Source organism: Loa loa (genome assembly GCF_000183805.2).
Source record: "Loa loa unplaced genomic scaffold supercont3.155, whole genome shotgun sequence".
Lineage (NCBI taxonomy): Eukaryota > Metazoa > Nematoda > Chromadorea > Rhabditida > Onchocercidae > Loa > Loa loa.
The window spans coordinates 112,459-126,033 of NW_018108335.1; the positions used below are offsets into that span (position 1 = coordinate 112,459).

At 35.2% G+C, this 13,575-nt stretch overlaps 3 protein-coding genes across 4 annotated transcripts; 2 read left to right on the forward strand and 1 right to left on the reverse strand.

The window, feature by feature from the left end:
• Positions 1-38: 38 nt before the first annotated feature.
• LOAG_00486 (hypothetical protein) lies at positions 39-3,604 on the reverse strand (the record flags this gene model as incomplete). Its single annotated transcript, XM_020445445.1, has 7 exons — positions 39-750; positions 1,013-1,177; positions 1,352-2,118; positions 2,339-2,394; positions 2,480-2,609; positions 2,852-3,007; positions 3,344-3,604. The coding sequence occupies 5 exons, from the start codon at positions 3,602-3,604 to the stop codon at positions 1,966-1,968; spliced, it is 756 nt and encodes a 251-aa protein (XP_020304099.1). The 3' UTR covers positions 39-750; positions 1,013-1,177; positions 1,352-1,965.
• A 1,024-nt stretch (positions 3,605-4,628) lies between these two features.
• On the forward strand, positions 4,629-9,646 carry LOAG_00487. 2 transcript variants are annotated; one of them, XM_003136027.2, is made up of 10 exons: positions 4,629-4,779; positions 5,062-5,128; positions 5,449-5,636; positions 5,701-5,857; positions 6,538-6,615; positions 6,926-7,201; positions 7,566-7,731; positions 7,941-8,110; positions 8,795-8,946; positions 9,249-9,646. In XM_003136027.2, exons 1-10 carry the CDS (start codon positions 4,670-4,672, stop codon positions 9,454-9,456), a joined length of 1,572 nt encoding a protein of 523 aa, XP_003136075.1. In that variant the 5' UTR covers positions 4,629-4,669; the 3' UTR covers positions 9,457-9,646. The 2 variants fall into 2 exon arrangements, with proteins under 2 accessions (XP_003136075.1, XP_020305706.1); XM_020445446.1 differs by lacking the exons at positions 4,629-4,779; positions 5,062-5,128 and adding an exon at positions 5,141-5,279.
• A 2,003-nt stretch (positions 9,647-11,649) lies between these two features.
• On the forward strand, positions 11,650-12,724 carry LOAG_00488 (hypothetical protein; the record flags this gene model as incomplete). The annotated part of the gene is made up of 3 exons (XM_003136028.2): positions 11,650-11,764; positions 12,303-12,387; positions 12,575-12,724. The coding sequence occupies exons 1-3, from the start codon at positions 11,685-11,687 to the stop codon at positions 12,722-12,724; spliced, it is 315 nt and encodes a 104-aa protein (XP_003136076.1). The 5' UTR covers positions 11,650-11,684.
• Positions 12,725-13,575: the final 851 nt, after the last annotated feature.

A 13,575-nucleotide genomic window follows, 5' to 3' on the forward strand; every position in this document is an offset into this window, starting at 1 on the left:
ATAATTTATTCCAAAAATCAATAAATAACAAAAATAATGCAGCATTCATTATTTGGAAAATATAATACAGAAAGTTAAAGTATGTAGGAATGCGGTTATTAGCTCTCACAGCTAAAACTGATAACAACATAAGCATAATACCAGTATCAGTCGCTTAAAAATCAATAACAACCAGTAATCCATCCACGAGAAAGGACCAAGCAGTATCAAAGCTTTAAAAAGTTCTGTGGCTTAACCTCAAGCTGGAAAATAGAATTTTCTCTTTTCTTGTAAAGCGGAGGGATTAACTGGTTTTGGCATTATTATAGATATTTAGAAAAAAGCTTCGAAATATTTCGAGAGATACACATCAAACACACCGAATTCAGAGATTAAAAAAGGTGTCTCAATAAATTCAGTGTTTCCTATGCGGATTAAACTTCATGGAGACATTTACTAAGAAAAAGTGTAAGGAATTTGGAACATGATAAAGTAGCAAATAAACCCACAAGAACTACTTAAAGTCAAATTTACAGATGTCACGATATTCCTCGCTCTCGGAATAATCATTACATCTAAAACTGCATGAAATGTAAAACAATAATAACCAATATCAGTTAAAGAACAAAGAAAAAAATGCATGTACATTAGTATCGTCGACCATGTTCCCTCTCTCGCCAGTCATCACGGGATCGATCACGCGGTGACCGTTCACGTCGACGACCGCGTTTAGCGCTCGGATAGTGGCCTGCTTCATCTGCATAACGACCTCTGCAAATATTTCATGCGAAAATTTAAATAAATGAAAGCAGGATCTTTAGCATGGTAAGTTTACAGTGAATTTTCTACTAGGCATTTCTATGCTTAGATTTCTCCTCCACTGGCTGCGTTATACTCGAAATTTCCTTTTGTAGGCCAATTGAAGATCTCAGAAATCCAGATATGGAACAACTAATAAAAAGTGGCATCAACTCTGACGCAGAAGCCCAAACCAAAAATGTGCGACACATAGTTCATACGAACACTGAAATACCTGCGACCAAAAAGCTTTTCCCCCAACTCCGGACTGATCGCTTTCAGATGCATGAAATTGCAGAATCCACCTTTATAACATGTGGTCACTTCATGCTGACGGCAACGCGACTCTCGAAAATCTGTTACTGGTGAAAGCTCTGCGTATATCGGCTGTCCGTTAAACCTGAAATTTCCAGTTAATTATTTTAAAGCAGTGAACTTGTAAGAAGGAAAAGGTGCCAAAACTAATAATAAATCAAGTAAAATCCAGCAAAAAAAACAGGTAGCACTAACTCACTGGACTTAGACCACAAAGCAAGAGGGTTATTTCTCTACACCCTAACCAACAACAATTTACCTTTCGAGGGATCGTCATCGCATCAGGGAATGTATGAGAAATATCTAAATTAGGATTAAGTTAGTGATGCTAAGGAATGAAGAAGTGCTTCTGTTGATTACTAAATTCTTGAAATTTCATTAAATTTACATATTCCTGGCCGATCCAGAACACAGTACTGCTTTCCGGAGAGAAGACTGCTTAAGAAGTTGCACTTTTGACTACAGAATTTGTGTTATGAATCTAAATATAATTGAATCAGATGCAATATCTAAAAGAATGATTGGTAAGATTGCTGCTGTAGCAATAAGCCATTTAATTTGGATTCGCCAGGTACTGCTGACAGAGCGACGTTGAGAATCTAAACAAGTTGAGCATGAGTTTTCGATAGGAGAACGGTTTACAAGAGTACACTTATGCAACTCCTTACCCTATTCAGGAATTCAGAAAGAACTTTCATAAACTACTCCACTTTCTCGGCCTCCTTAAAAAAGTGCTCAAAATCCGGGTCCAAAAATCAAAACATGAAAAAAAACAAAATTTTCACGATGCCACAGAATCTACATGACAACCTGAAACATGCAATGCGGGGACTTACGAATGTATGACTGTTAGGGTATAATTACTTCCCTAACTTACCAACGATTTTCAAGATCCTTCACCGCCTTTTCAGCATCTTCTTCCCGCATGAATTTCACATAAACATTACCGATCATATGTTCGCCGATATTTTCACAAACATTCATCTCATCTATTTCACCATACTTCCTTTCCAGTTCAGTGAATACCTAGAACGACCCATTAAATGACTGCATAAGCAATATTAAATCACTCCAGACAGCTTTAGACTATCGAGAAATGACCTGGCAAAATTTTCAAAAATTAACTGCAGCTTGATGTTTCCGGAAAATACTGGTGTCAAGTCTTTCTGCAAATACTCATGATTCTAAAATCTGGTAGAAAAACCGAAATACTAATAGATTTTTTAAAAATAATGTTGCCACTTACTTCTTCATAGAACTCATCGAAATAAGCTTGCTCCTCGTCATTCTTCTTCCCAACCTCTGGAAAAAGTTTTTCGAGAAAAATATGCTTTATAACAAACGGCAATTCAAACTCTTCAAAATAAACCGCAAAACTGAAACTTACTGTCGAAAGCATCTGCTTGGCGTACGTCAACAATCGGGTTGTGGTAAAAATTCTGAAGTAAAACGGTAGGCGAAAATGTTGGCCGATGATGAGTTCGTGAACACTTATCACCATGACGACAGGCACCGATCTAAAAAAAAAATGAAATTTCTAGAAATTTGCAGGTTATGAATGCCTTGTCCACGGTAATCATGGGCATTAACAAATTTATCTTGCACATGTTAGGAATTTCGAATGAGACTTATTGCTGCCTTTTATCCCACATACAATACAAACATTGATTTAACACCAACCCTAAAATAGAATGAACAATTAACTTTGTCTTTTTCAGTGCCATAAATAGAAGCATACAAACATTGATTTAACACCAACCTTAAAATAGAATGAACAATTAACTTTGTCTTTTTCAGTGCCATAAATAGAAGCCAAATATTCAGCGCCTGAAAGTCCTTCTGTTTGTTGATAACCATACGATCCCGTACGTCGACCAGCCATCAATCTTTTTGATTTCTTCCTCTCTGCTGAATTCTGAAACCTGAATTAGTATATTTCTCAATAAATTAACACAACATCGATAAACCCTATTAGCAACACAGCGAATCATAACAACACTGTGGCGATCGAATGCCATGAACGTCAGAGCAATTGTACTTAAGTGTACAATGTCGTAAATGCAAAGTGTATTTCTGTTATAGCTACATGGATTATATCTCAATACAGATCAATTTTTCTCTGCAACCTTCTTCGAAAGCATTTAATTAAATACAACAAGTAATTCAATAGCTAATCTTTTCCTTAAGATGCATCAATACCGTACGCACTTTAATAGTTTATATTCGCACAGACGACAACCACACCACACACCCATTCATATCCAACATAAGCAACAATTACGAACAAAGTGCCATATTCATAGCTACAGTACTCGAACAAATCCCGTGTTGGAACTCCAGTTTCTGAAGAAGCTAAATGACGAATCTCATTCATACCGCCAAAATGATGGCGGGGTGTGATTATTGTGCTTGCTGGATCTTTCGGTATTTCGTACGCGCTAACATCGAAAGTGAAGTTGGAACTAAAAGCTGGTAATCTTATCAGATGTCGAGGTTCTTCTAGCCGACACATGTGATTAGTCAACCATCCAGAGTCGACAGTTAGAAGAATCGGAGAAGCAAATCGAAGGAACATCAATCACAAGAAATAATTAAATTGAATGATACTGAAATAATTGACTGGCCCACATATTGTGCATCTTACTGTAGTTACTTTTCAAATAGTGCATGAGCAGGATATAGAAGCCCGATATTGTGAGTTGTTGTGAGATGCAGGGTGCACTGTATGTGGAAGAGTTACCTATCGGCCGATGACATAGGCCTTTCGCTCCTTCATGGTATCGATTTGTCAGTGGAGGTGATGTAATGCCTGTACGGAGTTAGTTCTCTCCTCAGGTGACCATCACTCTCCATCGACCTGTCATTGAAAGGGTAGAAATATGCTTCTATTGTTCGACAGTTCCTCTCCTTCGATGACAATGTTCTCCCTTTCGGAGTCTGCAAACATTGTAAGCTCACTGCAAAAGTTATAATATCCTGCCTCTTCCCGCGCGAAAGTCCCAGCAAAGCAGTGGTACTTCCCATCTCCCGCCTCTTGCTGAGTACCTCTACCCGTTGGAATGACTGTCGACTTGCACCTCTTGTCAATGTCAGCCCTTGTGTAGTAGAGTAGCTCCAGTTTAGATGCCTTCTTTCCTCCTCACTCTAAGGCTCCGTATCTTTATGTATCGGCAAAGGGATACCCCTCCTATTGGCATGTTTATACGACGTTATTGTTTAAACTAGTCCCGCTTTCCCTTTCTTGCTGTTTGTTCAGGGCCTGACATTGATGACTCTCTGGTTTTTCTCTCCGTATAATCCCTGTATGATGAATTGTTTTTCCTCTTTTTATGGTCCTCCAGCATCTGGAAAATGCTTTACTTCCTTCCGAACAGTTACAGTACCTGTATATCCTCTCTATAACGATGTACAGGTACTGTATATTCATTGAAGCATGTCTCCTCCTCTTTTCAGTCGTCGTTGGAACAAATAAATGCCTTATGGACTTTGATGTTGAACATTTTCGTCCTCATTCTACACCTGCTGGAAGTAAGTAATTGCAGGTTGAAACCCATCCAGGAGGGGCCGTTTGCTTAGGATGGATTTTGCAAGTTTTGCTGCAGCTGCTTTACGCAGTTCAGCAGTTCTGCCATGCGAATCGTTCGACAGTTATTGGATAACTAACGCTCCTGTACAGTTTGGGTTAAAGTAAGTTCCTAACGATTAATGATACGACAGTAGTTGCTGTCCCCAGCATTCTAATTAGCAGTTTACTTTCTTACCTTCCTTTTTTTTTGATTTTGTAGAATACTCGATCAATTTGAGGGAGTGGTTAATTAAGTAAGTAGATATGATTTAAACAAAGTATAATATATAAAATTTGCTCAAGTAATTCCTGACATATGCAAGAGTTGCAACTCTCCCGCAAATCTGATTTAATTTGATACTTTGAAACAATGAATTTGCTTTAGATCGCGACAAATATTTCAGAGGTGTAAAATGTACATTCCGTTTTGAAACATCATTTGCAGATGCTGAAGACGAAGCTGGTACATTGGTAAGTTGTAATATTTTTAACACCTGAAGTTATTACTATGCTAATGGATATCATAGTCTAAATCCATTCAAAGTTATTTCATGAAATGTAAGCTCAGTGCGAAAGTCATAATGTCCTACCTCTTCTCAAGAGAAATTCTAAGGAAGCAAAGGTACTTTTCACCTCGTTTCTTTTTAAAACACTGGAATTTTGGAGAAAGACATCGTTAAGGACGTATTTCACTCTGTTGAAATCAAAGCGTTGTGACAATAGTCAAAATTCGGATTTTTCTTTTAAATCGCTTCGGATACAACTTTATATGTCTATTTGATATTTCTTAGGTAAATGGTGATAATCGCCACACGGTATATATTCTTTGGGTTTCATCATGTGAAGATCCTTCATTGCTGTATTCCTGTCGAATGGATTCAAAAATCGACAAAGTTGCAATTCGTTATGGGCAACGCACACCGTCCATCCTGAAGAATATGATTGAGGGAGCGAATATGCCATCAGATGATCCAAGATTGTAAGCTTTCTGTTCAAAATAATCGTGTATTTGGAAGTCTAGTTTGAATGTGCAAGTTTTTTAGCACAATGATTAATTTGATTGGTGAGCAAGAAATGGGTCTATTCATCCGGCTTTGTATCGCCCCTGGTGATGGTCCATCAGCATTACGACTCGCTTTGCGCACTCCGTCCGCAGCGGAATGGAAGAGTCACTTGTTAATGTTCATTCATAATTTACAGGTAGGCTGCGTTCAATAAGACAAATTAAACTTGTATTTTGGAATTCATGAAATTTAACCTATGTATATAGTTTGAAAAGAATTCTGTGTTCGTCGTCGTCCGATTATTTCATATTGGTCTCTCTGTATAATCCATCCCGTATTTTCCCGATTTTACAGCGATTATGCAATTTTTTTTAAGAGAAGTTCCAAAAGTGGAGCTTCATTTCATTCCATTCATGTATTCAAACTGATTCTAGTGGCTGTTTTCGAGTCTGCTCCTTATTGACTTCATTCTTTAAGGGCAGGGTGTTTCCACTGGATTTTAATTGATAATGGTGATTTCTATTTAGCTGAATAATTCAAAATTTCTGTACTTCGTTCTTTTTTTGTTTTCACTAGGACATGGCGCTGTTCCACTTCGAACCACAGCGAAATTAATATTAACACTCAACGGTTCTACTTTGAACCATTGGGTATTAATTTCTCTGTGTACTTCTTTATTTTTGCTTTTTCGATTGCTCGCGGTGATAGTTGCAGTTTTGCAGGAGACTTAAAAGTGTTGATTATTATCCCCTCTCGATCTACTTGATCGGCACTTTAGGCCGTAAAATACAAATATGGGAACTTTGTTCTTGCGCAATTCTTCCATAATGCTTTTTCTCTCCTAGATGTTACATAGCACTTTTTCGAGATTTGCAGAATGATTTGTGGAAAGAGCGCTGGCAGCGTGAATTGTTGGAAAAGGATGCTTTGAGTATGAAATCTCAAATAGCACAGGTCAGTTTCAGTATTACTTTTTTGTTGTAATAAAACTTGTTGCAAACACTAAGCTTACATTTTTCTGGAATTCGACAGATTATGCTGAAATTCTAGTGGTTGAAGTCTGCAGAACCTTTCTTTTTCTTTCATTATTCTAAAGATTCTTGTAGACTGTAATTATGTCCTCTTGTAGTCAAAGTTGGAAAACAAGAAACGATTCAACTTTCTTTCGATTTATTTTAAACTATCTTCAGCATTATATGGGTAGATCCTTGGTTTTTGGAGGGAATTCTCCTATCTTCTGACTTAACTTTGCTTAATTTTACAGATGGAGAGGAAGCGTGGTTGGCTCGAAAAGGAGTTAGAGATGTTGTATGCAGTAATGCAACAGCAGAATCCGATACAGCCACTGAAAATGACAAATGAGGCTGAAAATTCCGTATCCAAAAGAGAAGAACCATTACTTCAACCAATGCCAACTTCTTCAACTGCACAAATTACTGATGCGGAAGAATCGCCAAAGTTCAACATCGTTACTGTGCCACCGAAACGAAGTTCTCTGTCTTCGTCACTAACTTCTTCTGTGCCTCTTAAATCTGGTCCGGTATGTTTAAACTTTCTCCAGCTGCTTCAAATGACACTCACTAATTGTTGGAGAAGTTGCCACTTTGACAATTTTACCTCTCTGTAGTCAAGGGTTGTTATATTGTAAAGCAATCATACTGGAAATGCCTTTTTTCTTCATACCTAAGTGACGATGGCGAGGTCACATGAGACTTGTAAAGGTAGAGATTCAAGTTCTTCATTTTTCCCAGATTAAGAATATAATATAACATTAATTTAAATTAAGATTAAGAATATAAAATCCAAGATTTTGGTATTTTCAGTCTTCTTGAAAATAAGTGCCCGATGTTTATTGATACCTATTTTCGATTCCTGATCAGTGTGAAGTTTTATAGTTATTTAAGAATTTCAAAAAAAAGCGGGCAATTCGGAATAAAGACGCATTAGCCAATGATGACCTACTGATGGGTGTTGCTTCGCTTCTTTCTTGTGCAGTATGTCCGGATGAAGTAACATTACAAGATCAAGATGGAATAAAGGAACATTTCATAAATCAGCACCTGGACGGTGGTAAATTTGTATTCTTTAACAAGCAAATATAAAGAATTTTTTCTATTTAATATTCTCGAGAAATCGTGAAAAATTGTCTTCATTGCACTGAGATGAAAAAATATTACCTTGCTTCAGATCTGATTGGTTCCATTGTTATCTCAGAACAGATAAGTTTAATCCGTGATAAAAATTACGTTTTTGACCGTGATTTCGATTCCTAATTTCAGAGCACGGTCGTTGTCGAGCTTGTACAGAGGAGGTTAAAAGCAGCGATATGCTGAGTCATATGAAAGCGCATCTGGTTAAAAAGTATGCTTGTGAATTTTGTGGCAAGAAGGGAAGAAAGCATTATTTGAAGGCCCATATTCGTATTCATACTGGAGAAAGACCTTATAAAGTTTGTTTTTGGTGCTTTGTAATCCTTAGATTCATTTCTCGGTTGACTAACTCATTGCACTTTCTGGTCTATTATGAAGAATTGCTTGTAAAACATGGGGAGAATCTGGATAAGCAGAGATAAAGCCGTAGCTTATTGAAAGCTTACATGCAGTCCTTGATTTGTCAAGTACTTTGAAGAGAATCTTCAGATTGTTCAAAAGTTTGCTGTCCAAAATAAACTGATAGTTAATGAAGGAGTTTGGAAGCGAACTTCCCGTCTTGCTTACAGTAGATAATCACTGTTCATCTTATGGTATCCCGGTATCCTATTAATTTGTACATGAAACTCCTCTGTACTATCTTGTTATAAGTTGTTTAACTTCCCCAGCCACAAAATGTGATTGAACCAAGCGTTCTGCACTAATTTGTTTAAAGGATTTTATGATGTTTTTCGTATATTGATTTGGTTTTCTTACGTGGTTCTGTGTAAGTCAATTTTGTTTACTCTTGATGAAAGGTGTAATTGAACGGCATAGCTCCCTTTGGAGTTCCCTGCGTAATGTTTATGTCGATCGTGCGCCACCTATATTAATAGTGAAACAAAGCTTATCTTGTGTATTTTTTGTTAGTTCATTTTTGCTTCTCACCTACATCTTCAAAAAATAAACCTTCTTTACTTAGTTTAAAATTTTCTAATTTGCAGTGTGACAAGTGTCCACGACGTTTTGCGGATTCATCTACATTTCGCCGACATCAACTGATTCATACTGGTGAAAAACGGTATTCATGTCCTGTGTGTGGACGGTGTATAGCTCGGAAAGATAACGTCAAGACACATTTAAGGAGTCATGTAAAGTAAGTTTGCGAAAAATAGGTCATTGGCATGGTGTTTTATAAATTCGGTGATTTGATGCGAACTGCAAGATTTTTTTTCTTCAAGATTTGTAACATTAAATAAAAAACTAGTAAAAGGACCCATAAGATACTGAAGTACTAACATTTTTTGCCAAGCTAGCTTATCTTTATGCAGTTTATGAACGTTCTAATAGATACAGGAATGATTTAACATCTGGCATCTTCGTGTTGTGTTTCGTAACTGTCTTTGAAAAAAAAAAAAGTTTTTTCGAAAGTTGTTTGAGCCCAGTTTCTAATTATAGGACCATTTCTAACAGCGAAAGCGAAGCAGCTGCCTGGATGGAAACCCTCTTAAATTCGTTGCCCACTAAAACGGAAAGGAATGCACTGGCTGTACCACCACTAGATTCACCAACTTCTGTGGAAAATAGTGAAGATCAGAATTTGTTAGGTAACTTCAATTTGTTGGAATCTCTAAAAGAGGATGAGGAAATGAGTGATAAATGCTAGTAATTCAGTCTGTTTTCTTAAGAGCTACTGAATCAAATGCATATTTTTGTGACCTAAAAAATGTAATGGCGATCTTTTTCAATATTCATCTTTGGAAACTGAGATTGAAGTGCTGCCAATCACGGCAGCCTAGCTTAATCGGAAGCATCAATCTCTCGTCATTTCGGTGCCCTTGATTGATATACGATCGCATAGTTTCATATAAGTATTATTTTTTATAAATTTCAAATACATTTAGTTCTAGTAACTGACTTCAGTCAGTAAGTAGGTAGTGATCCAAAACTGGGAATTATTTTCCATTCTCCAGTAACATTGACTGACATAATTTGCATTGTTTTAGAGCTTAGCTATTACAAACACAATCTCTTCTTGGTTTGCTCATGTCTCTCGAGAAATAAATAAAATATGTTTCTGGGGTGATTCTGATTTGTTTTTCACTGTCTGAACCACGATGTTAACTAATAAGAAAGGGGGTAAATCTGATGAGTAAGCAGAGCTATTCGTCGTTGCTACTTTACAAATTGGAAGACCTGTTTTACATACAGTAGGTAACTTTTTTCTCTGTCTGCATTCAGATATTTCTTCAGTTTTTTCTTTTTCTGGAATTTACCTGCCTTTTTTGTTTTTGCCTTGTCTAATTCTGATTGTGCATTATGAGCGTATATTTATCTGAAGTGGACGATGTTTATTTCTTCAGTCATTTGTACATAAATTTTTGCACTTCTATCACATTTACAGCTCGTTAAGTGTACTTAATTTCATTTTTGCACTTATTCTTTTCAGTTATCATTTGAAAGCTTTCGGTTTTGTCGTCATAAGCGATTTTCAGGTTTTCGGGGGTCGTCTCTGCTTCATATTTTTTTTATAAATTTATTGCTGCTGATTTCTTTTTCTTCCATAAATTAATTTGTTTTTGGTTAGTTTATAGTAGAGTTTGTTTCTCTCGATCGGATGATGATTCATTGATAGAGGACGGCTACGAAAACAAAGGGAAGCAGTTTGAATGGAATATTTAAGGTTATTTTTTCTTTTCCTTATTTTACACAAAGTGGTTCGAAAATTTTGAACTTTGTGTGTTTTCCTGAATAGACTCGTCATTATCCGAAAGTCATTTACTTATGCCAACCTTCATTATGCTTCATATAAGTCCATTAATTTGTTTGACACGTTCGATATCTTATGGATCTGGTTGGGTTACGAATGCCTTGATAATGACATGTTTTTTCATTTTCAGTGTGTATAGTCGGTGCTACAAATGCCTTGTATTTTATCATCAAGATATGCCTATTTTTTTCGAATCTGTGTAAACACTAAAAATGATTCAGCCTTACTTGTACACGTTTATTGCAAGCGTTGTTTATTCATTTTATATTTTTCTTTTAGAAGTTTTCGACAAAGTTTTTCTCAGTTATTTTTTGTATTGTGCTTTATCGTTTTTTAATTACTCAATTTGTTGCTACTTAATCAATTTTGTATTATGAAGCATATACTTTTTCAAATACAGTTTTAAAATTTAATTCAGTACATGTCCTTGGTCGCATCAGTATTTGGTCATAAATTTTAAATGGAAATTTGGTTTATTTCTGAAAGTTATTTGCAGCACTACCGTGCCCTGAGAGAGTGGGAATTGAACTTTTACAGAAAAGTACCAATTAAAAGGTACCAATGATTTCAAATTTTGCAGATATTTCCAGAAGATTTTGCTGTATTTGTTAAGTAGATCAGCTGATAAGGACTGCTAAGAACACAGTAATGGTTTTAAGAATAGGTACTTTTGATTGCAAGTCTTGCTTATTAGGAAAAGAAATGATAAATGTACTTGTGTTGTTATATCGACACGCTGTCGTAATCTGCACGACATTATTTCCACCATTTCTGCTTAGTTCTGATTTCGTTTCTCCCCTCGTCATCTGTTTAGTATGGCATCCCCTCATTGTGTTTCGTAAAACACGTTTAACCCGACAAAAAAAAAATTGCATTCTCCGTAATTGAAGTGAAATAAGTGAAAACTGGCGAACAGGTTGAGGTGAATTGGTTAGGATTGATTGTAATTTCAGACTGTAAAAACTGCGATCGAAGCTCAACTAGTAATGAAATTAATCTGATTGATTATAAAGATCAGTGTAACTCCGTTCAGCAGCTCTTACAACACTGTTTCTGAAAGGAAAAAAAAACTGCTATCTATTTAACATTTTGCAGAAAGCTTCACTTGACTGGGATTTTGTAAAATGGGTGCAAATTTGGACTTATCACTAGTCGCTGATCTACCGCATCAAAATATGGTTATGGTGCTTCTCACCGAGCTGATGTACGTCCTATCTTTTTTTGCACTTTAAGTTAACCATCTCTGTTAATATATACATTCAAGTAACCCCTATCCATTGAACGTCGGAACAATTGAAGGGGTATGGATTTTTTCAGTTACGTTTTAGAATTTATCATTGATAAAGGCTTATGTTGAGATATTATTCTGCCACCTTGGACACTGTTCATCAATTGCGTTTGCTAATAACATATTTTCAGCGATGTTTCTTTAGTAAAATGATATACGTGGAAAGAAATTAGAATGTCTTGTTTCATACACATAATGTTTGATGCAGGAAGTTGCTGCCGAAAAAAAGTGGGAAAAAAGTTTTGCCGTAAATTAAGATAGAGGCGCTCTCTAATACAGTTACAATACAAGTTACTGACTGTTGATAATAAATGTTATATTTTTTATATTGTAAAGAGATGTTATTCATGTTGGGTTCATATGTTCTTCGAATTCAGTTATTTCCATCTCTTAAATGGTTTACAAATTTCTATTCAACTTTTTTATTGAAGTTAATCACTTCATTTTGCAACAGAAATTTCCAAAATGGACTTATTGCACGTCTTGAAGAAGTGGATACGTATTATTCAGAACAACTTACGACAAAAATTAATAATGCGGTAATTCTTTTTTAGCATAAGAGTCCAGAAAAATAACGGTTAAAACGACGGGAATTAGTGTATGGAAAGAGCACAGGTACAGAATAGAACACCTTTCGTCATTGGAGATTTCTTAAGAGAAGTTCTATTTACACCTGAAATCTGTTTAAGAGCAAAAAAATTGACAATAAGCTGTTCTGCGTTGCAGCTGAATAAAATGCATGAATATTCTCGACGTCTTCAAACACTTAATCGTAATATTTTGGAATTAACGAAACAAGTGCGAGTAATGGTATCGCGAGTGCAAGCACTAAGTAAAGAGGAAACTGAAGCAGTGGATCGCTTAATGATGTGTTAATTGCTCACCGCCTACTAATTTCCAACGATTTAATGCCGTTTCCTTTAAATTTATTAAATTATTGGAATCCTCTAGTCTAGCACTGTGAATTTTCTAATTTTCAACTTCCTCATATACTATTATCCATGAAATTTGGTAATTTGTGGTGTGAATTATTTAGTGATATAGATGTGATGGAAAAGTTTTCCACGTATCTGACTTAATATTTCATTTTTCATTTCTTTCAAATCTCTTCAAATTATTTTTGGCATATTATTTCAATTTCAGTGAAACCAAGTCCGATACATGAGAAAGCTTTCATTGTTTGAATTGGCTTCAAGTTTCAATTTCTTTCCAAAAAATTTCTATGTACAGGCTCTCAGTATTTGTACGTTTTCTTTTCCATTATTATGTAGTTTATTTTTGCCACGATTTTGACTTCTTTTAAATGTTAATTCCCTATTTAAATGTTAATTCATTAAGGCTTTAATTTCTCTTTTAATTAATAGAAGGCTTTAAACTCTAGTGGGGAATTTGAAAACTCAAGTAAGTTTGACTTTGCTATGAAAAGTTTTCGATTATTTACAGAACTTGTTCACAAAGCGAATAGTCTTTCAGCGGGCACGTATTTTAATTATTTATTGTTATATTTGTTATTTATTATTTATTATTAATTAATTAATTCTATCGTTTTATTATTATTATTATTATTATTATTATTATTATTATTATTATTATTATTATTATTATTATTATTATTATTATTATTATTATTATTATTATTATTATTATTATTATTATTATTATTATTATTATTATTATTATTATTATTATTATTATTATTATTATTATTATTATTATTATTATTATTA

Excerpts from the sequence above, each read along its gene's own strand:
- LOAG_00487 (XM_003136027.2), top strand. The coding sequence starts at position 4,670 with ATGGATTTTGCAAGTTTTGCTGCAGCTGCTTTACGCAGTTCAGCAGTT. Across the intron at positions 5,129-5,448 it reads AAGACGAAGCTGGTACATTG|GTAAATGGTGATAATCGCCA; the intron begins GTAAGTTGTAAT and ends GATATTTCTTAG. Across the intron at positions 8,947-9,248 it reads CATTTAAGGAGTCATGTAAA|GACCATTTCTAACAGCGAAA; the intron begins GTAAGTTTGCGA and ends TTCTAATTATAG.